This window comes from Saccopteryx leptura, chromosome 2, assembly GCF_036850995.1.
Source record: "Saccopteryx leptura isolate mSacLep1 chromosome 2, mSacLep1_pri_phased_curated, whole genome shotgun sequence".
Taxonomy (NCBI): Eukaryota; Metazoa; Chordata; class Mammalia; order Chiroptera; family Emballonuridae; genus Saccopteryx; species Saccopteryx leptura.
In genome coordinates, this window is record NC_089504.1 from 375,246,112 (window position 1) to 375,269,470 (window position 23,359).

Sequence of the window (23,359 nt, forward strand, 5' to 3'; positions counted from 1 at the left end):
CTGCAGGGGGGAGGTGTAAGAGGATATGGGGGCATGGTGATGGACAGAGACTTGGGGGGTGAACACACAATACAGTGTACACTGATGTGTTTGGAATTGGGCATCTGGAACCTGTATAAGTATGTTAACCTCAATAAATTCAATTAAAAAGATCATTATGGACAGTGCTGGGAACTTTGCCTTGGGGTGGAATGGTGTTTGGAGGAATAGAAGGCTTTTACATAAAGACTTCTCTTTACAGTACCCTCCCGAGAAAGTACAATTTGCAAAAGCAATGTGTTGTGGGGAGGAAGGAAGAGTGGGATGAAGTAGCATCTATTTGACCATATGTTCTAGAAGAGAAGTTTGGAGATGGTCATATGAGAACTTGGTATCTAAAACTATTTGCATTTCTAGAAAGAGCAATATTGTATAACGCATACAGCTGTGTAAGAAGTATTGCTAATATTGAGTTTCTAATGATAGTTTTGGTGCCAACCTGGAGGCTAGTTTTCTAGCATCTGGCATATGAATTGATCCAGAATCTTTTCCTTTTCCTCCAGTAAGATAACAAAGGGGAGCAAGCAGACCCCAGAACCCAAGTTCTAAGTAACCCTATACACTAGGACTCTGGGAAATGGACCCGATCCCTTGGACCCTCTGAGTTCTTATCCTCATTTTTAGGACAGGAGCAATATAATTTAAGATGGAATGTATAAACACAAACTTTAGGTGGGTTTTTCATGCCCACCAGGAAGTGAGGTCAGCTTTGGGTCAATCTTTAACTTCCTGTCTTCTCTTTTCTCTGCTTTAAAGTCATTGGATGAAAGACTTGTTAGGAAATGCAAACCAGATTTTTTGCTGTTAATTTCCTTGCTCTTCTTCAACACACACACACACACACACACACACACACACACACACACACACACACACACACACACACAATAATTGCCTCCCACCACCAATCATTTCAGGTTGTGGCTTGTAGCACTATATTAGAAAGACAAGAAAGAAGATTAGAGAGTACTGGAGGCACCAAGAAGTGTCGGCTTATCACTGGAAAACAGTGCCAGCTCTGAGCATACCTGCCTCACCCTTTCCTCTCCTCTATTCCTTTTCCCTGTGTTTCCCTTTTCCTGAACTTTCTGGTCCAGTTTGACTCAGGTTTTTATTAAGAATGATCTTAGGTCTTACAGATAATTGTATTGCCACCCCCTTTCTCCTTTGGTGTTCTGCTGATCATTGAACATTTTAAACAGGTTTTGATGATGCTAAAACTACCCAAGTGCATCCTATTCTTAATTAAAAGAACCCATTTCCAGAGACTGTTGGGACTTGGGGAATAGGAGATTTGTTTTAGCACTAAATATTCTCAGAGGAGAACAGAGGCCAGAGGTGGCCAATATTAGGAGATCATCTCAGCAGACTGACCACTTGCATGTAGAAATCAGTTGGCTAGTGCGATAAGGAAAAGAAATATAGCCTCAAAAATGAGAACAGGTTAACTTTGTTAGAAAACTGCTTAGAAATACCATCAGTCATACAAGGTCACAAGATCAAAAAGAGAGGAATGTGTGTTGCAAATGAAAGGAAGGGGAAGATGCTACATTTTTACCCCTTTAATTTTTTTTTTTTTTTTTTTTGGTGTGTGACACTCTTGATTATTACAAGGAAAGGAGCAATGGTGTTTCTAATTTTACTTCATGTACGGAAATGGTAATTGATATTATTTGATTTTTTGTGTCCTGCTGAGGTGAAATAAACATGCTCTTTTGTACTTATACCCTCTTTCTCTTAAGAATTTGCATAAGAAGTGGAGGCCTGTTTGCAGTTATTGCACTTTAGTAATTGGTATCCCCGCCTTCATAATTCTACTCCACTTTATAGTCCAACCTCCTAACCTTTTCTCTCTCTGTTCACCTTGGCAAAGAGAGGAACAATTAAGGTGTCACGCCAGCACTGCCATCAGAGAACAGGGAGGAGGTGATGGAGGTGTTGGCGGCAAACCTGGGCGCTCCTGCAGAGCCAGGGTCCCTCAGAGACCGCTTTGTCTTGTCCAGATGAGGAAGCTAAAGGTCGCGGAGGTGAAATGACTTGCCCACGATCATAGATTTTTATAGTCCCAGGTCTGGGGTGAGAAATCTGTCACTGCCTCCAGCTTTGTTTTGATGATTCCACGAGATAGAATTATAAATTAAAGGATTTACCATGCTGTCATGCACAAGAAAAGTGTGTACGATTATTTTTCTCGGTCATTAACAAAAATGGTCTTAGAAAATGTGTGCTGCACATTCCTCTTTCATTTTGCACCCTTTTGTGGAGCATGAGCAGTGGCCAGGTGATGTCTAGCGGCGTGGCTCCTCCTGCAGCCTGTGCAGGCACATCAGGCTCCTGGCACGAGTGCCCAGGGAGAGCAGCAGGGGGCGAGCCAAGTGTTTGAGTTGTGCCTGAGGCTAGCTATTGTCTCAAACACCTGGTTTAGGATGGATGCCTGCTGCCAGTGCTTTCACTGCAGGCAACAGAGATGTTTACTCAAGTGACAGTGGCAATAGACTGGGTACCATGGTAGCCACAACAAATCTCGGGGGTCAAAACATAAAGACAAGGAAAATACACCAGCCCTGCCTTCACAATGGTCCAATGGCCAGGTAAGGCACCTGACAGGTGTGTCGGTGCTATGGAGAGGCGGAAGTCGGAGCAAACGTGGCGGGGCAGAGGGAACCTTGTGATGGAAGGTGCATGCCAGTGAGAAGAGGGGGCCAGCGTGGGCACTGGTTTGGAGGCGGGGCGAGTGTGCCACCCCGAGAGAACTGCAGACGCTGGCTGGGACACGGCCCCTGTGCAGGGCGGGGGGCTGAAGCTAGCTCTATCCTGCAGGATCATTTGGAAATGTTTGAGCTTCATCCTGATGGCTGTGGGAGCCACTGAAGGGTTTGGAACAAATAAGTCTCTAACAGATTTGCTACAAAGGTCTTTCCCTCTGGAAGAGAGGTGGACTGTGAGGTTAAATATAGAGGCCAGAGACCAGTTGGAAGGCTGGCGGAGCGGCAACTGACCAGGTGAGGTGAGAGTGGATTCTCCTACCCTTCCACCCCCACCCACCAGTGCCTGCTGTGTAGAAGGTGGCCCATTTGAATGAGTTTAGGGAACAATTTGAGCTTAGTGTTGAATGAACAAGATCAGGGAATAATCTGTGCAGAGAAAGAACTATCTCTGCTGCAGCCGAGCTAAGATCTTGTCCTGTGGAGACCAGTTAATTGAGAATATCACCAAAGGCACCACGAGTTCCTGTGAAGGATGGAGACATTTATTTGCCCGTAACTGGTTGGAGGAAATTACCTCAGGAGAAGCGGCTGATGCAGCCCCAGTGCTGGGTGGGGGGGACCAATCCCCCCAACTGACATTTTCATCTGCAGACCCAGCGCCTCCCTGCACCATCCCTGCCCTCACCCACCCTCACCCATCCGGGCTGAGGCTGGTATCAGGAGGCGGGTCAGAGGGAGGACAGCACACCTCTCTTAAGGTCCTCCTGCTTGGGTTTCAGGGCTGGGCGTTGCACTTCCAGGGTTAAAACCCAAGCCGCCTCCTCTCTATATCTGTACAGTGCTTGCTATTACATCGCCTGTGCAGGTTTCCTGCTTTCTTTCGTTTAAGTAGCTGTTATCTTCTTTGTATCAGAAGCTCCTGAAATACAGAGAAGGAGGCATACGTTTTGTTCTGAAGAGCTAGCACTGCATCTCCACAGGGAGAGAAGCACAGTGAATAAATGTGTCGTGTCGAGAGCGGGGATGCAGGCATGTGTTGAGTTACTTGAAAATGATACTAAAGATTTGTAAACTTGAACACGCCCCTATTCTTATAGAGACCTTTATACTCTTCCCTTAAATACTGACTTGACCCTTATGAAAAGCATAGGAAATGAGTGAGCAGACATTTATCCCTATTTGACACATAGGAAAACTGAGACACATAAAGTCTAGAGACTCAGGCTTGTCACAGTTGAGTAACTGATAAAACAAGCATCCAGTTAGCTCTGCTGCATGGAAATCAGGCCAGAACCTCTGGGCACAGTGGCTGTTTCTCTTAAATATGAACATGCAAGCAGAGGTTATATCAGATAAAATATACTTATGCATAGCAGCTTCCAGATGGTAGCAAGCTTGTTAAAATCTGAGTAATGCCCAGTACATTGTCAAGTTTTTGGGACGTTCATTACAGGACCTCTCATAGACTCGACTAACCCCAGAAAACATTATTATTTTTCTCAGGTTAAGGAATCAGGAGATGCAATTTCTCATCCTGAGTCTTTTTTGAATTGAATAGATATGTAGCCACAGGCTTATAAATGAAGTAAGTGTATCAACTCAACTTCTCTGGGTTTCTTATCTGTAGGTCAGTACGTCACCTCTCGGGCCCTTCCAAGGACCAAATTTCTCTTCAGTTTTAAAGTTCTTGACAAAAGCACCACTCCCGATAAACCCTCCCTGGCCTGAGGCTAGGGCTCCCAAACATTAGTTTGTTTTCTGTTCAAAGCCCCAAAGTACCCTCTCCTAGGAGACCTCACGCTTCCTTACAGTCTGCCTTTCCTTCATCTCTTCTGCGTGAGCCGAACATCTGTCTGTGTCCGTCTTGTCTGTCTGCCTCGCACTGCATTACCATTGCTTATCTCTCAATACAGTGCATGGCACATTGTAAGTACTCAAAAAATGTTTGCCAGATAAGTGAATAATTCAGGACACCTATTCTTACACGGCTCAGTTTATTCACATCTTTTGAGATAACAACTAGAAGTGAACTGCGGAGAAGGAGGAGAAGAATAGGCCTAGTGAGAGGGTCCTTGTCAGTAGAAAGGTTATTAAATGGGTTTGAAGAATGGGTGGGAGTCCCAGGAGCCACAGCTGTCCCTGAGCGCAGTCCCTCCCGTCAGCGCTGATTGTGTCTCCATAAGACGCACCTCCGTTTAGATATTTGATGGTGTGGATGAGAACCACCATGTTCTGGAAGGGAAGCCCACCCTGGGGAAGGGAACCTCAGAGTTCCCATGGTTCCTTGTGAGGCCGGGCTCCCCACCCAGTTGTCTCCCTCCTGCATTGCTCTCATATGTGACATCGCCGTGCCATTCAGCCTGCCGGTGCCCTTAACCAGCAGCCCAGTGCCGCAGATGAAAGCGGACCCTCGTCCCGGCATTGGGGGGCCTCTGCAGGCGGACCCAGGCTTCCTTCTCATGCTGCCTCCCTCGGCGTGCCCACAGAGGCCCTACGTCTGTCACACCGGACCCTACCTGTGCGTGGAGCACACCATTTCACCTTTCCTTTATTTATACAGCTGTATTTCTCATTCACCATGAACTCAGGGCTCACTCCCTCCATAAGATTTCCAATCCGTTCTCTTCCAGGCTCCTGAAGTTTTCACCAGGTGTCTCTCTGAGGACTCACGCCTGGCTCGATTGCCTTCCCCTTGGTGTTGGTCTCCCTGGATGTTCCCGCCCTCTCCACTCTTCTTGGCTTCAGGCGATCCTCAACCTGGTCTTGTCTCCTCTCTCCTGAGTCTGGGCCGCCCCCTCTGCCCAAAGGCCAACAGCAAAGCCACGGGCAGCTTTCCGGCACATGCTCTGTGTAGCCTCCGAAGCTTCTCCCACTCCCACCCCTTTTCCGTCTGATCGGGAAATGTTTGTGAGGATTACAGATTGGATGCTCTTGGTTCCAGAGCCCCAGAGGCAGCCCTGAGACTTGAGTTTGTGTGAAAGTGACTTGTGAAGGAAGTGTTCCCCAGAGAAGCCACAGAGGGAGTGGGAAGAGGCAGGGCAGGAGGGACAAGAAGCCAAGTGGAGGCTTCATTTCAGGCAAATAGCCAAGAGAGTGAGCCCAGGGAGGGAGAGTGGGTTTCCACGCTCCCACTGTAGCCCGCTGCCCCGTGCTCCAGGGGACACTCCCTGCTCTCTGTGGGTGGTGAAGGGGCTCCCACAGCATAAAGGCAGACCCCCAAAGAGAGTGGCAATTAGAAACACATTCACAGCAACATGGAGAGCATCCCAGACATAATAAAAGAGACCAGGGGACTGGACTGACTTGAAACTGCACAGGTGAGGACATTACTACAGACCAAAGACCTGGGACCCAGGCCTGGCTTCCAACTTCCTTTCAGAGTGGGCTGTGGACTGTCCAGCTTCATGGTTCATACCCCAGGGCTTGCACGTCCCCCATGGGTAGCCTGCTCTAACATGAGCCCCAGGACTCTGTTGTCAGCAACTGAGGCAGAGCAATAGGTGTGTCCCTCCCTTAGGTGAACACACTTGAGAGCCTTGTTTTCTTTATCTTCCCTTATGGCCTAGCAAAGGTGCTTTTCTACCTTTTTTTTTTGTATTTTTCTGAAGTTGGAAACGGGGAGGCAGTCAGACAGACTCCCGCATGCGCCTGACCGGGATCCACCCAGCACGCCCACCAGGGGGCGATGCTCTGCCCATCTGGGGTGTTGCTCTGTTGCAACCAGAGCCATTCTAGCGCCTGAGGCAGAGGCCATAGAGCCAACCTCAGCGCCCAGGCCAACTTTGCTCCAATGGATCCTTGGCTGCGGGAGGGGAAGAGAGAGACAGAGAGGAAGGAGAGGGGGAGGGGTGGAGAAGCAGATGGGTGCTTCTCCTGTGTGCTCTGGCCGGGAACCGAACCCCAGACTCCTGCACGCCAGGCCGACATTCTACCACTGAGCCAACCAGCCAGGGCTGCTTTTCTGCTTTTTAACATCCTTAGTCCATGAGACAGGCAGTTGGCTAGGTTGCTGTTGCCCCCCGCCTGTGTCACGGGCCCACCCAGGGGCTGCTCCTTTTATGACGGAGAAGGTGAGGAAGCCTGGGTGGGCCCACACTGGCCAGTAACCACCTGTCACAGCAGACAGGTTGGGGAATCGGCCCTCCCCTGAGAGGGAGCTCTCCAGAAAACTAGCTGTCACAGGGGACAGATGAAGAAATCTGATAGATAGAAAATATGCAAACGATGGAGGGAGGCTTGGGAGCAGCAGCAGGTCCAGTGAGGCAGTTCCTTCCACTGGGAGCGTTCTACTTCCCGGGGGTACATCTTTGCCCCCCTGCCCGAGGTATCACAGCATAGAGATTGACTATCTGGAGACCTCCAATTACCTCTTTTGCACTTAATTATTCTTATGTTCCCTTGTTGTAAGGAACGCTGTTTCCCCAGCCCTGGGGACCCCGTCTCCCCACAGGCCAGCGGAGGATGCGCACACGGAGGGCCATGCGGCCGCCCTGTCTGCGCCTCTGTTGGTTCTGTTCTGCTGTTACTTTGCTGAAAACCCTCAGATGGTAGAAATGGCATTTTGTTACCCGGAAGCTGCTCTCCTGAGAGGAAGCCAGCCTGCTCACTTACCACTGTCCCTAACTTCTGCGTGGCCTGGGCAGTCACTGTCGACACTGTGGCACCACCCAGAGGTGATAATGTGAGGTTAAGGTTCTCCAGTGGGAACACTGGGAAGGTCCCCTGTCACCCAGGAGCCCTGCTTGTCATTTTGCAGTGCGAGCTTTATCAAGCTGTTCCCCTTCCAGGGACTGCGGGAGTCTGATGTTGTGGACTGTCTCTTCTACAAAAGGAAAACAACAGCTATTTTTTTAAAAAAAAAAAACCAGATTGCTTTGACTTGACACTCCTCCCAATGTGGGGTCGCACGTGTCGCAGTGTCTGGGGTGCGAACCAGATGGTAAGGCAGCCTGTCTGCTGGCCGATCAGACCACCCGGGTGGTCGGGCTTCACTCTCACTGGCTGGAAGTCAGCTGCTCTCGGTCTGGGATGTGCTTTTGGTGTCCAACGTCCTGTGGTTCTCTCCATACTGTGGTGCTCAAGTCCTACGTGTAAGTGGTCCTTTAGAGACGGTAGAAGGGGCCCGGGCCTAGGGGAGACACTGAAAGTGTTGTACGACAAGGATTTGGAGGTGGAACCCCAGAGGTGGGGCCATTGACGCGCTGAGTTTGCGTGAGGCTCACTCCCGTGCACCAGACCTGCCAGCTGCATACATCTTTCTCAGCCGCTCAGGGCCCTGGCTGGGGGCGAGCTTCCAGACCCCTTTGTGGTATAAACAGCATGCCCAATATCTTCCCTCTGTCCCTGTGAACCTGAGTGAATCCTAGTTTTCCAGTGTGATTGTAAAATGTGTCTAGATCGAACAACAATTAGTAATGCTCCCCACCCCTCACTACTGTCCTGCCAGGCCGGGTTTAACTTCTCCTAGATGAAGCCCCATCTCAGGTATGGACTTTAATGGTTCACCTGGTAAGGAGAAGACCAGAGACAGAGGAAGGAAGAAAGAAAGCTCACAGACAGATTGCATTTCCTGAATTCCCATTTCTTCTTCCCAGCCCATCCCTGCCAGGGAGGCCCCTCTCCGTCCCTGGGGGAAAAAGGAGACCTTTTGTGCCTTTTATAACTATTCATACTTTTTTTTTTTAATTTACTCATTTTAGAGAGGAGAGGGAGAGACAGAGAGAGAGAGAGAGAGAGAGAGAGAAGAGACAGAGAGAGAGAAGAAGGGGAGGAGCTGGAAGCATCAACTCCCATATGTGCCTTGAACAGGCAAGCCCAGGGTTTCGAACCAGCGACCTCAGCATTTCCAGGTCGACGCTTTATCCACTGCGCCACCACAGGTCAGGCCCTATCCATACTTTTTTGAGGTAGCTATTGCGAAGTTCTTCATTTTGGTTCTCTGGCCCTTCTTGTCTTTAGGATAAAGTAAACAACCGTTTGTATGGCACACCGCACTGCCTGAAATAGTCAGTGCTTCTGTCGGAAAAGGAAGACATGCCCAGTTGGGTAATTTGAGAAAAGTTTAATTACATGGGTGCAGGCAGTCCCCAGGTTATGGACAAGATGGGTTCTGTAGATTTGAAAATGCTTATTTATATAGACAGAAAGGTAAAAATAAATACTAAGTTAAGACAAACATCTGTCTCATTTGCATTTAATAGGTAAATGTACCTGTTCCAACTTACATACCAATTCAACTCAAGGACAAACCTACAGAAGCTATCTGGTTCTAACCAGGGGACTGGCTGTATCTACAAAGGTGTAGCCAAAATGCAGGAAAGCCGCAGAGGGTAGTCCGGACCAGGCTAGGACAGGAGAGCATCATTTATACCTCTAAACCTGAAGGATTAAAAGCAGAGGTCACAGCTCCGCAGAGAGAGAGCGCTGTGTGGAGAGGCTGCCGTCTTTGACCAAGCGATATAGTGAGCCTGGGGCAAGCGCCTCCCGTGCTCACTGCACCCCTACTCCCTGCACCCCTACTTCCTACACCCCTACTTCTTGCACCCCTTCTCCTGCCACTCCTTCCTGTCCTATCTGCTGGACCCAGCCAGAAGCTGGAGGTCTGGGGAGCCTGTTGATGTGACCCATACAGGTCAGTCTGCAGTGGATTGAACGGACACAGAAACAGCAGTGCACTCACTCACTGGCTTCCTCTGTTGTAACTTTTCTTTTCTACCAAAGCCTTAGACACTTCAGCAACCACATTTCAATCCATCCACAGGCACGCCAGTATGTTTCCACAGCTCCTTGTGCTTTGCTCAGGCTCTTCCTTCTGCCTGAAATGCCATGCCCTGCCCTCTACTCTGTAGCAAGCTCCTTCCAACCGAAACGGCCACCTTCGTTCTCACAATGAACGTCCAAGTTGCCCTGAAAGTAACCGCTAGTCCTTGGAATAGAGAAGCACATCATGTCCCCTAAGTCCTGCCTGCCAGAGCTCCACCTGTCATAGAAGACGTGGCGTGAACAGACTGCTCTCAGTCTTACACCAGGTTGACAGGATGCCTGGAGACATTTATGGAGAAATAGAAATGTTTGTGGAGGAAAGGTAGTGGAGATACAAAATAATTTTTAAAATTGGCCATGATAGGAAAATAGGCATTTGTCTAACATACAATAAGGAAGGGCATTCCAAGGAAAGTGAGTGACTGCATCCTAAAACCGGGTGGGACGCAGCGGTCGCAGGAGAGGCAGTTCAGCATCCCGGAGAGATACACGTCACGCCTGAAGCAGTGTGGGGTGGGAGGTGGCACAGGGCTGTGCAGGCCATTGTTCGCTGCAGTCCAAGGTCAGTGGCAGATGAAGTCCAAGGTGAATTTCCTCTGAACTCTCACTTCTGGACTCTCTCCCCTAGGAAACGTTGGTCTCTATGGAGGAGTTCAACATACTCTCACCTGTGTTTGGATGGTTTTGACTATGTGTGTGTGTGTGGGGGGGGGGGGGGATGGAAAGAAAGTCTCCAGGCAGCCTGGCTTTGGTCACCGAGTTAAAAAAAAAAAAAAAGACTCTATTGATTTTGTCTGTGGTCATGACACAATCAAGGGGCCTCTTTGCCCAGATCATTTTGAGTTTAGAGTCCTTCCTCACCACATGGATGCAACACACCGTTATTGAATAAAGAAAGGGCTTGTGGGAGCTAGGGCTGACAAACGTGATGTGACCTATTGAGCTGTCCCAAGCCTCCTTTCTTCAGCATTTGAATTAGTATTGGGTTTTTGTCACCAGAACAAATCAAAATACTGTGCCGTTCATTTTAGCAAAGTCATGGCCCACCTAACTCAGCAGAGTTTGTTTTTTGATGATGCTTCTTTGACTCAGACAAGAAGGACAGATGGGTAGGGGTGCTTATCAAGGACCCTTCTCAAAGGTCCACAAAGCCAAGCCTTCTTGTCAGCCCCCCACATATTAGAGATGTGAAGGTGATTGCTTCCCTGTTCTCATTTCCACAGAGAGTAGGTGGAGGGGTGGGTGTGGTAGATTCAGGTTGGAGGGACATGTAGTGTAGACATCCTTATAGCCTGGGCCTCACGGGGCACAGGCTCCATGATCTTTTACTTCTCAGGAGTTCGTGGAAGGTAGGAGATTTTAACTAAGGCTTAATCAGTCGACAGTTTACCTTGTGCTCAATCCAGTGTTGCTTAGGGACATTTAAGGAAAATAAACCATGACCTTTGACTTTTAAGAATTTAGCATCTAGTCAAGTGACGCAACCTAAGATGAGAAAGCAGTGTGTATAATAGATTGTATACTCACATTATTTACTGTGTTTCTACTTATATACAAAGCAACAGATTTACAGGAATGATTCCATTTAACCTTCTCGTTAACCCCATGCACAAGGAAAAGTGATTACCATCACTGATGAATTCAATGAAACCCAGTGAGGTGAGAGGACTTGTTGATAGGCAACACAGAGAGAGCTGGGACTTGAATTCCAGCTGTTTGTCTTTAGAGCCTGTTCTTTCTCCTCATCCCCACCCCCCTTCGACCATCGCTCTCTGCCAGCTGTGGACGCACAGGGCAGTGTGGACACAGCTGCATTCTTTGCCCATTCCTTTTACCCCTATTCTAACAGTCCCTTCTGCTTCTACCCAGGCATGCTCAGCCTTATCACTATTTTCATAACTAGAAAAGATTTTATACCACATGTCTACTTTTTTCCCCAGTAAAGCAAAATAGGTTGAAAGATGCAAGACTCCTGTGAAGTGAATGCAAGTTCAATGCTTTTTCTCTCTATATGACCTAAAGCAACTATATAAATATTGAGATGAGTTTAGATTCCAGTCGGGTCAAAATTAGCATCCCCACTAGTGAAGGCTTCTCCTATAGTCAGGAGCTAAGGTGCAGTGATGTCTGAATTTTCAGCAGGTTGGAGATGAAGCATCATGGTGGGTCCATTTGTTGGTTTCCCCCAGAAGCAGATATGAAAGATGCACCTGCCGACTCCAGGGAGCCGGCTGTTGGTATTGCCAAGCCATCGCTTCGTAATGTTTCTCCGTGCAGCTTGAGGGGAAGGCTGGGCACAAACCAATGCTCAGAGGAACCACACGTAGGGGCAGCTGGAGCAATTCTGTGCGATAAGAGAAGATTGTGACCAGGTGCTGTGAAGGATGGAAGCGCTTATTTCACTGGAGTTCCCAAGCCTGGCTGGAGACGTGTTGCTTTTCAAAAGCAGTTAAAGGGCCATTTGATAGAAGGAACAGTTGGATTACCCACTGGATCCATTATAGTCCTCAGATCTTCAGGCAGGTGTGATTATGAAAGGCCAAGCTTAGATTTTTTCCCCTCTTTCTTCAATAATCTTTCTGTTTATGTCCGCACACTTTTTGTCTTTAGAAGAGTCCAAACATACATACACTTTGACTCTATTTTTCTTTCCATTTCTGGCTCCATCTTTCTCTCTCCATCTCACTCTCAACTCCTCCCAAACCCAAAGTAGCTGAGGCCCCGAGTTCATGCTTTTATGGTTTGTATCTCTGTAGCACTCATCCTGGGCTTGCTTAAATACTTTTTGTGATTCCTCTGTGTATAAATGAGGCAAATGTAATAGAGCCCCTGTTCAGGAGCAAGAGATTGAGGACACAGAGTGCTGCATTGTTAGAATGTGGTCACAATCAGTGCAGCTGCAAACAATTGCAGATGTGGCAACTCTTTCTACCATGTGCTGCGTCAGGCGCACGGTCCAGCATGGGCATGTGTGACTGGTGTTCTCTGGTCCTCTGTACCTGGGGCTTTTAATCATCGAAGAAAATGCATTGATGATCCATGCAGGCTGGATGACTTTGATAATCTGTTTACATATAGCAAACCTATTCTCTTTAAGGAGAAACTTCTCCAAGAAAAAGAATAGAGTACAGACAGACTCCCAGACTGAGATGGGCACTGTGGCTCAGCAGTGAAATGGTAACAAGAGTCCCTCCCAAGTTCTGTCTGTCCTCCTGTCTGTCTGAATTCTTCCATGATGCTGCGTAGGTCAGGCCATGTGCTGTCCATGGGGTGCATAAAGAGGGGAGGGCTGCGGGCACGGAGAGAGGACAGAGCTGCTCGCACAAGCATCGGAGGCTGATGGCCATGCCTGGAAGGCTGGAGGATGGACAGAATGAGGCAGCACAGAGGCCGGAGGACCAGAGGCTTTCAGAGTTGAGGGTCTAGAGTTTGGGGAGCTGGGAGTTCCCAGTCAAAATCCAGAGCCCTTAGTGCGCAATGGCTGTTCTCTGTTTTTTTGCATGTGTGGCAGGATGGACGGAGAGAAGGCTCTAGGTGGGAGCTTAGTGCATCTCAAGATTGTGTGTATGTGGGGGGAAGGTGAGAGACTGTCAAGGTTTGGGCAGCGCATTTGCAAGCCTTTCTATCTTTTCATGTCTCCTCCCTTCTGCCCCCTGCTGTGACTAGTTCCCTGATGACAAGTGGCACCTCTGGCTACTCTTCCCTTGATCAGCTGTCAGGGAGAGTCGAGTTTGGATCCTTCCTTGCTCCCAGTTAATCACCTTCCTGAGGGAGACGGACCTGGTGTGTTTTAGGAGTCATTTTGTAAAACTGTGTTAAAGGCAGTCTCTCTATAAAAGGGAGCCAGTTGACTTACTACTTCCCACCCCAATCTTCTGGCAACTCCCCACCAACCAAAGCATTAGCTCCGGCTGAGAGAGCAATTAATGCTCATTTTGCTTTTTTTTTTTTTTTAACCTGGGAGAATAGTCTCCTCTGCATTGTTGTGGAGACTGACTCGATAAATGGGACGGATAGATGGGGGCAGGTATGAGGAGGTGACAGCAGCTGGCGGCCAAGTTCCCTTTGCGATCCATCTCTGCAGAAGCCAGCGTTAATGCCGCGGAGCCTCATCAAGACGGATCTCCGGTGGTGACAGTTTGGACATCTAAACATGACCTTGGATGTGCCCAAACCACAGCTGAAGCCATGCCAACGTTTCAGTGTAGTCTATCACCAGGCCGCATACCCGTGCTGAAAATCGACTGCATTTGGAGTGCTAGTGTGTCTGCAGATGAGCGTCCGTGGCCCTGTAAGCACGGCACAGTGTGGCAAGATGGCCGCTGTACCCATCAATTTCCAGTCACTAGACGCACACAGGAAGCTCAGGGCAGTCCTCCTGTGTTCAGCAAGAGGCTGTAAGATGTCCCCATTATGGGCATCGGAAACTGACTCAGGCAGTGTGGAGGTTGCTGACCAGCATTTCCCGCACCATGGCCATTCACCTGGTGTCTGGTCAGATGTTCAGCTGTTGGAGGGCAAATAATGAGGGCTTTGCCCTCCACCCCCAGAACATACAGGGGTTGTCAAAAGTAGGTTTACAGTTGTCTGTACGGCAAAAGCCAAGGATGGGTGATCATTACAATAGCTTTAGTAACTCAAAAGAGTGTCACAAGGGCACAGTGCACTTAGGCACAATCCTGTAAGTGCTCACATTGCTGGCATTCATTATTTACACATTCTTGTGTCTGCTTGCTAGACTCAAGCACACTTTGGCACAGAGTCCTACATCGGTAACAGTTTCTTTGTTTTTAAATTTTCTCCACTGATTTGAGAGAGAGGGGGAAGAGAGAGAAAGAAGCATCCACACTCTGTTTCATTTAGTTGTTTAATTTAGTTGTGCACTCACTGATTGCTTCTTGTACGTGCCCTGACCGGGGAATAGTCCATGGCCTCAGTGCACTAGGTCAATGCTTTATCTACTGAGCCACCTGGCTAGGGCCTGTGATCAATTTCCTCACATGCTTCTCTTATATAGGAAATCATATCATCCACAGTACACGGTTTGTGAGAAGATTTTATCTTTAACAACACCCCAAAAGAAGTCCACTGGGGTGAGGTCTGGTACTTGTGGAGACCATTCTACTGGCTCTGTCTACCTACCCATCTGTTGGGCAATTATCCATCAAGAAACCCTCACACTGTCATGGCATAGTGTGGAGGAGCTCCGTCTTGTTGAGAGAAGTCATCATTATCATGCTGTCTCTGTAACTGGGATAAAACAGTGTCTCAGCATGTTAAGATACACGTCGTGTGTGACAGTTGTATGGAAAAAAATAGGTCCAAGGATTTGTTTACACAAAAGGCCCACCCAAACTGTAATTCCAGCTGATTCAGCTGTCCTTCGATCGTTACAGGGGATTTTCTCTTGTATAGTAAACACAGTGGTGCCGAGATACACAGCACCTGAAAGTTTAAAATGTGCTTTGTTGGACCATGTAATTTTATCAGTGATGCCATCGCCTTGTCTTTCATCATTCAGAACACTTCCCAGAATTGTGAATGGTGATCGATCATCCTCTGATAACCCATGAAACAATCTTGGCCGATACATTTTCAAACCTAAATGTTGCCTTGGCTGACTCAAATATCTACAGGAAATGCCTAACAATGGAAGCTGTTTGTTTTGATTTTTTGGGGGGAGAGGCTCTTTATAAACACCTGCTAACATTTCATTTTCCTGGGTGGTAATACTAACCAGTCTACCACTTTTTAGAGTATTACATGTGGACCCAGTTTGATCAAATTTATTGCATATTCTCTAAAATGTTTGTCTACTTGGTGAAGGTATATCAAACTCTTCAGCAGCCCATTTCTGTTGAAACTTTTCTGTATTCTCTGTCTTCCAGTATTGTTTAAGTATCCACTTTCATTGGTCATTGGTTAAGTTACCAGCTATTATTACCTAAGTGATAAATCATAAGTAAGAATATGATATAATAACAATAAGAATAAGAAAAAGGCAAATAGTACATGTAAATAATACACTAATTAATAAATTAAGAGCACAAGAGTAAACTCTGTTTCCCATACAGCTGTAAACTTCTTTTGCCTACCCCTATACGGGTTATAAAAAAGTTCTCTCCTGTAACGTAATCGGACACTGTTTCCAACAAGAGTCATTTTCTGGTGCCCGTTGCTCTGCTGCTCTCATTTCATCAGAAACCAGGTGTCTAAAATGAGTGGTTTTTAAAGTGTGGTCACCGGACCAGGTCAGTGCCCAGCAATCTGTGTTCATCAGGGCTTCCTGGTGCTTTCAATGAACACGGAATTTAAATGTTACAGAGCCTTTTGGGAGGTCTGATAAGGACATTCAGGAACACCGAATTTGAGCAAACAAACAAACAAAAAACAAAAAGAACAATAACAATAAGAAAACCTAATTCTGGATCTTGGTTCTGCAGCTTAATATTAATGTGATCACTTTGGATATTTCTTAGGCTTGTTTAACCCTGTCAGTCGGCAATGATAAGTGAACTCAAACAAGTTTTTGAAATCATAAGATAGTGTCTGTAATAGGCTTGCTCTGTACCAAGCATATACTAATATGTGTCTAATAAACATTAGCCATGAATACAAATTCCACCAATAGCTCTGCATGAATCCAAACGAAATTTAGAGTAAGGACTTCCTTTAAAGTCATTAATACAATTAACACCCCAGGTACCTTATTAGCAAAGCAAGCTGGGGAGTGTGTTGTTCTTAAGAAATTTGAAACCATTGTGGTTCCAAACCCACATTTCAGGCAAGACAGCCTAACAGGAGGGCATCAGGTCTATAAGGAAGATGTGGAAGGATGAACATCAGGTGCTTTCTCTGTTGGCTCGGCTGTGCTTCTCTGCCCCTGTTCACTCCCAGGTTGTATTCTGGGCATTGTCAGCAACGTCAAACGAAGTCTTGGAGTTCCCTGTAAACCAGGCCCAGCTTCATGTGTATCTGGTTACCTAGGCATCTTATTAAAATGCTGATTCCAGTTCATTACATCTGCAGTGAGGCCTGAAATTCCTCATTTCTAGCAAGCTTCCCATTGATGCTGACCTGATGGTTTTCTGACTACACTTCTATGAAGTGAGGTGCTTCCTCAGTGCTTCTCAAACCGTAATGTGCATACGCTTCACCTCTAGATTAATGCCTCTATGGGAATGGTCTAGGGGCTGTCAGCATGCACTTCCCCTGGGGGATTACTAAACATGCAGACTCTCAGACCCCACCCTAGACCTACCAAATTAGAATGTGCATTTCAGTAAGACCCCAGGGAGACTCTATGCATGGTGAGGACTGACTTCCATTCAGCATGTGTCTTTACCCAAGAGGCTCTGCACTCAGAAGGACGCTGCCCTTGATTAGTGCTCTGTCTTCAAATTGTAAATAATACTCAGCTACAGGGCTCTGCATTCTTGTTTTGCACCAAGCTCCACAAATTACATGGTTGGTCATGGGAATACACTGCTCTTTTCAGATGTGGGTGTGTATATAACGTACCTGGGATGTTATTATATATTTATGTTTGCGGGTTCTTGAAGAGTCTGTGACAGTCGGAGAAGAGAAGCTGTAACAGACGCCTCACGCGACTCTAATGCAGGTGGCCCGTGCCCATTTTCAGAACGACTCCCCTGACTGTTTTCCGGTTAGGTCTTCCATCACTCGCATCCGGTGCTGCTCAGCAAACACAATAAACAGCAGAGAGCTTGCTGGACAGCCTGAGCCAAGGCATTTCTGGTTGAGCAGTTTTCTCTACAGGAACTCTCAGCAGGGCTCCCCACCTGCGCCCAAGTGTCCCTGCAGTGATCGGGTGACATTTCCACAAGTGCCAGTGGGACGGATGCACAGAGCAGGATGTCTCCTCTGGAGAGGGACCACCTGGGGAAGCTCTCTGCTCGACAGCCATTCGTAGGCATTTTATGGTCACAGACCATTTTGAGAATTCAGGGGAAGCAATCTTCCCTCCACATTGAAACATTCACCTTTGCCTCCCAAGGAGCACATGGGACCAGGAATTCGACAACTCGACTGAGTGGTCTGACTTCACTTCCTGGCTCTTTAACCTGGGCCACATCACCAGACCATGCCTAACCCGTCAGCCCTGATCTTTAAAGGAGCGAGTGGGCAAGATCATCTATGTCACAGAATTATTGCAAGAATCAAATGAGACATTGTGGGTGTAAAAGTACTTTTTACACTGCAAAAGAATATCTAAATTTGAGGCACCATTATATATACCGGGCTGCATTGCTATTTCCAGCACTATGGTTGGGACACAGTGCTTGTGATCTTAGCCTAAGGCCATGGAACACATTTGGTGAAGTGAGAGAAGGAAATGTATGCAGACAGAGAGATGTGATGAGGACTTGGCGAGAGTAGCTGGGAAATTTGAAAGTGTAGGAAAGGAGAAGGGAGCTTCTACATTCTGGGGACTCCAGATGCAAAAAAAAAAAATAAAAGGAAAAAAATCTATTTTTATATGTGCAACTGGTTCTGAGATTTTTGGAAGATGCCTGTAAGTCTAGCAATAACTGAACATTTCTGCCCTTGAATATAACGAAGATAAGGAGCGATGGTTGTGGTCCATATTTAGTTTTGACTTCAGAAGCCTTCTGTCAGAACTCGCTATTCTGAGATGAGAAAAGGAATGTTTAGTTGTTAAAATCTGGGTCTTTTATCTAGCACACCTTATCTCTCTGACTTGGGAAAATATTTATAGTTTCCCTGTTCTTCAATTTCTTTTACCAGTAGGACCTTCCTCATAAGGATTGTTGTAAGTATTGAATGACTTAGCAGACCTGAAACACCTAAAAAGTAGTGTGAAGGATTACCATCACCCACATTGTGGAAATCCTTGAACAAAAGAAGGGTTGGTCGTGCTGGAAGGGCTCAGCCATTCTGAGTGTGGAAGATGCCTCCAGGTTGTAAGTGGGAATGGTTAGGGCTATTGTAGAAGTCCTGTGCTCAGGTGGATTCACAAACACTGACCTGTTCAGGATCCAGAAGTTTGAGATATCCAATGTTTTAACTCTGTAATCCCATAAGACCTCTGCCACCAAATTCCAGAAAGTGCCATCCATGACAAATCAAACAAAGACAATGTATGTGTTTGTACTAGGGGCAGGGGGTGAAGGCAAAGCCTAGGTCATCCTACCCCTGCCGTGAACTGCACTCCGATGGCTCCTATTTTCTCTGACTTATCTCTCTGCTCTTCCTTCCAGGTGCACGATTGACAACCGAGTCACTCGGGTGGCCTGGCTAAACCGCAGTACCATCCTCTATGCTGGGAATGACAAGTGGTGCCTGGATCCACGTGTGGTCCTGCTGAGTAACACCCAAACCCAGTACAGCATCGAGATCCAAAATGTGGACGTGTACGACGAGGGCCCGTACACCTGCTCCGTGCAGACGGACAACCACCCCAAGACCTCTCGGGTCCACCTCATTGTGCAAGGTAGGCGGTGTTAGGCTGGGAGGTCTGGGCAGGTGACTGAGTGAGCCTGTATTAGACACTTCTCCCATGATCCCCAACGGAGAGGTGTCCTGTCCATTCCATCCAGCCAGGACAACTTTTTAATTGTCATTATGCCATTAGATGCTGAACTGTCAAATCATTTTGCCATTGAATAGGACTAGCAATTTTTTTTTGTTTTTGTTTCAATAACATATTTTCTCCAAAAAAATGATCTTCTAATTATTGCTTTCCTTGGCTTCTTTCTCCTCAAAGTATTTTTTTTTAGGTTCCATCCAGTTCTAAGCCTGCTTTATTTTAAGACCAGCCCTTGAGTTTTGGCATCATACATCACCCACACCCTCACACAGCCTCCAGAGAAAACAGCCAAACACAGATGCTCTACACCCCTACCTTCACACCACCTACATCGTTTCCTGCTTGCTTCCTCTTCCCTCACCTCCCAGCCCTAGTTTCTGAGGCCATGTCTCCCCTCTGCTACCGATGTCTGATTCTCCATGTTTTGATTTAACCCCAATTCCCCACTTCTCTTCCCGCACCCCCAGACCCAGCCTCTGAGAACCATATATTCATTTTCTTTATGAATCTCACTTGGTTGTGCACTCTCCTTGTTTCTCGGGCCCTGGGGATGGTGCCCCATCTTCCCCATGAAGCAGAACTGGTCCAGGTCCCAGGGTGTTTCGACAGTACTTAACCAGGGTGGACAGATGCCTCACGAGGGAGTGAGAACTCAGAATCAGGCTTGGGCGCTTTTTGGCTTGTGAGACTTTGATCCAGCTGCTAACGGAGCTTCGGGGTTTCCCTCTGTGAAATGGAGTCAGTGTTTGTCAGGAGCTGCGGTGAGGGTTACATGTTACGTGTATAATTGCATAAAACACGTGTATAATTGCATAAAACAATCAGAAGAGGGCCAGGAACATAAAGATACTATTTTTAAAAATACTGTTTTTATTTTATTTTATTTTATTTTATTTTATTTTCTGTTTTAAGACATATTTTACAGTGGACCAAACAGTTTGCTTTATTATCTAAGACACTCAAGCCCTGAAACAACAGACCCAGCTCCTCTGTTGCTGTTTCTTTCCCCGTCTGCTTCCCTGTTCTCTTTGTCCAGTTAAGTGTGGGTTCAGGGCAAGAAACTCCCTTTCTGAGGCTCCTTCCACCACCCCTTCTTGTCGGTGTGCCCGGGAGGTGGTAAGGAGACCTCAGTTAGAGAAGCCGGGACAGGAGGCCATGCGAGAAGGAAGGATGAAGAGAGGCTAGCTGTCAGAAGGCGGGGAACACCCAGCTCGGACCCAGGGGCTGTGAAGAGTGAGACAGTAAGACCAGCAGTGAAAAAAAGAGGACCGGGTGAGAAGGGTGTGGGCACTGGCTCCTGGCAGGGAGGACGGCAGTGGGACAGTGGGGCCCTTCAGGTTGGGACAACGCTGGACCATACCAAGTTGTTGATAATTTTTTTTCTTACTTTTTATTTTCTAAAAGAAATTAGGATGGCTTTTTCTTGTATTGGTTGTCTAAATGAATGTTTTTCAAACTGCTGGGGGCAAACAGCGTTTCTTCAAGGAAATAGAATTGAACAGAAGGTATCAGAGTGTTTCACAAACAAGAAAGTCGGTGTTGTTATGTAAAAGTTTTTGTCATTCAAAAGTTGTTTTTTTAAAATATAAATACATTTTTTTTATTGTGGTTAGTTGGCCAGAAAAGCTTGAGCATCACTATTCTATGAAGGATTCCCCAGGGGCTGCGGCAGCATCATTTATGATCCGTTCCAGGCTGCGCATTTGAAACCATTCTCCAGTCCCCCCCCCCCCCCCCATGTACACTCTATTGCTGAGAACAACATATCTAGCAATGACAGGGGCACCGGGACATGCCTGGTACAGACACTTGCTATAGGAAGTAGCACTATTATGGAGCTGGGAAGTAGAAAGGATAGTAAAAAATTTTAAAGGCTCCTTGAAAACATGACCACATGTTTGTAATTTTTTTTCCTTAGGACCACACTCTCCTGCCCTAAAGTGAGTGCCTCATACACAGTGAACATTTAGTAAATGCTTATTGAGTCCAATGACTGGAATTACAGCCCAGAGGTCTTATATAGGCCCAAAGGGAGAAGGTTGAGTATGTGTGGGGATGGGGAGGTGGGGGGAAGCAAGGGGACAGGGTCTACATCAGTTTTCACTCATGTCCAAGCTAATGGAAAACGTCTAATCCCCAGCGAGGTGTTTCCATCTGTGGGTTGGCTAGGTGCCCTCTTAGCATGACGCACCGCCTCAAGTATTAGAATCTCATCTTGGGCTAATTTTTGAATGCTGATGGATGTATTGATCCGGAGACAAGCGGGGTTTAAAAAGGCACTGGTCTTGTACACAGACTCAGCCCAAGCTAATCCGCTGTCGATATGCCTGGCCTGAGTATTATTGACACTTTAATGAATAGAGGACCATAGTTTTCAGAGCCAACTTGTCCCCCTTCTTAAAGACAATCAGACAAACTGAATAGAGCCAGATTCCCCTGTATTGGAAAGAGGATACATCACCATCCAGGATTTAAAAAAAGTGTGTGTGTGTGTGTGTGTGTGTGTGTGTGTGTGTGTGTGTGTGTGTATCTTGGGATCATTTATTGTACTGAACATCAAGCCTAATTCCCCCAGCAGAAGCTGACTGTCAGGATTTTGTTGAAGTTGCTATTCAACGCTGAGCAGAATGCTGCTAGAATGAAAGTCACACATGTTAAGTTTTCAGAATAGTATTATGATCATGAAACACACACGCACGCACACACACACGAGCAGCAGCAAAAAAGAACTAAACTGAGATTCTGCCCATAACTATGTGTGTTTATGGATACGTAGGCAGTTTTATATATAAATAAACCCACACAGAAGAAAGGTAATGCATTTTTATAGTATCATGAGAGAAGCTAAAGGTCTGGGATTATGCCTTTCTCCTTCCTATCAAATGCACCTTCTTGCTCCACTAGTTCTTTGTACTGGGTCTTCTCTGTGGCTGTGATTCAGCGGGTGAAGCTCTTGCTGCCAGCCAGGATGCCAGCTCTGTATCTGCCCAAGAATCGGACCCAGCCCTTGTGCATGCACTCATTCATGCTTTCATTCATTCACATGGCCAGTCATCACTGAGAAACAGCTCTGGTTACTGGTGTGCTGCTCGAGCACTTAGCATGTGAAGATGAATAAAAAGCTGCCCTGGAAGAGTTAGTTCCCATTCATTACAGGGCTTGCCCAAGTCATCCCCAGAAATTTAGCTTCCCAGAGTATAGCTGCTGTTGGGCGAACCCTTGGCGGGCACTGGTCGGCTGTAAACACTTCTGGACATGCCTGCATTGTGGGTCCTCTTACCCCTGTGTTTCTGATTAGGCATTTTAAAAAAATTCAGAAATGAGTTACACAGAAGTCAGGCTGGTCTGTCTACATTGGGGTAGTCAACCTTTTTATACCTACCACCCACTTCTGTATCTCTGTTAGTAGTAAAATTTTCTAACCACCCTCGGGTTCCACAGTAATGGTGATTTATAAAGTAGGGAAGTAACTTTACCTTATAAAATTTATAAAGCAGAGTTATAGCAAGTTAAAGCATATGATAATAATTACTTACCAAGTACTTTATGTTGGATTTTCGCTAAGTTTGGCAGAATAAATCTTTATAAAACAACTTACTATAGTTAAACCTATCTTTTTATTTATACTTTGGTTGCTCCTCTACCGCCCACCATGAAAGCTGGAATGCCCGCTAGTGGGCGGTAGGGACCAGGTTGGCTACCACTGGTCTACATGGTGCCCGACATTCCGAGCGCAGCTGAGCGCGGGTCTGTTCGCTTGCTGCAGCACAGGCCTGAAAGATTAGGGTTTATTTTCCAGAGCCTTAGCTGTAAGCGTCATCTGCAGTCCTTCTAATCCTCAGGACAGCCTTTTGCTGGTGGCAAGTTCTGGGTTTGCTCTCTAGAATACTTTTTAAATCTGCTGAGAACACTTAATATCCTTGTAATACAGGAAAAGGGAAATGCTTGTTCCTTTTCTTTTCTTTTTTTTTTAGTATATCTTTTTTCACACTACCTGTTGCTATTAGACTGTATCCCCCGTTTGTTTGTTTGTTTGTTTGTTTCTATTTTGGAAGTTAGCTCTAAAGCTACCTAAGGGGCCATGTAGTTTCCAGAACCCAGCAAGGCTGCTCAGGTGTCTGAGGCGTGGACTGGGCCAGTCTAGCCTGGGAGATAGAGGACAGTCTCTGCAGCGGGCAGCATAGGAAGATGGAGAGACACCTACCTCTTAAGTAGAGCCGCTGAAAGCACCAGGTAGAGAGGTTAGTTTAAACCCCAGGAAAATCCGCTTACATGGCCA

The 23,359-nt window shown here is 46.8% G+C and overlaps 1 protein-coding gene across 6 annotated transcripts in view; it reads left to right on the forward strand.

Annotated features, from left to right (window-relative positions):
• The window catches only part of NTM (neurotrimin), a 1,039,948-nt gene that overhangs the window by 823,873 nt on the left and 192,716 nt on the right, over positions 1–23,359 (forward strand). For all 6 annotated transcript variants that reach the window (XM_066365253.1, XM_066365257.1, XM_066365258.1 and 3 more), the window contains one exon: positions 18,752–18,984. In XM_066365253.1, coding sequence (XP_066221350.1) covers positions 18,752–18,984 — 233 coding nt within the window. The remainder of the gene's footprint in view (positions 1–18,751; positions 18,985–23,359) is intronic.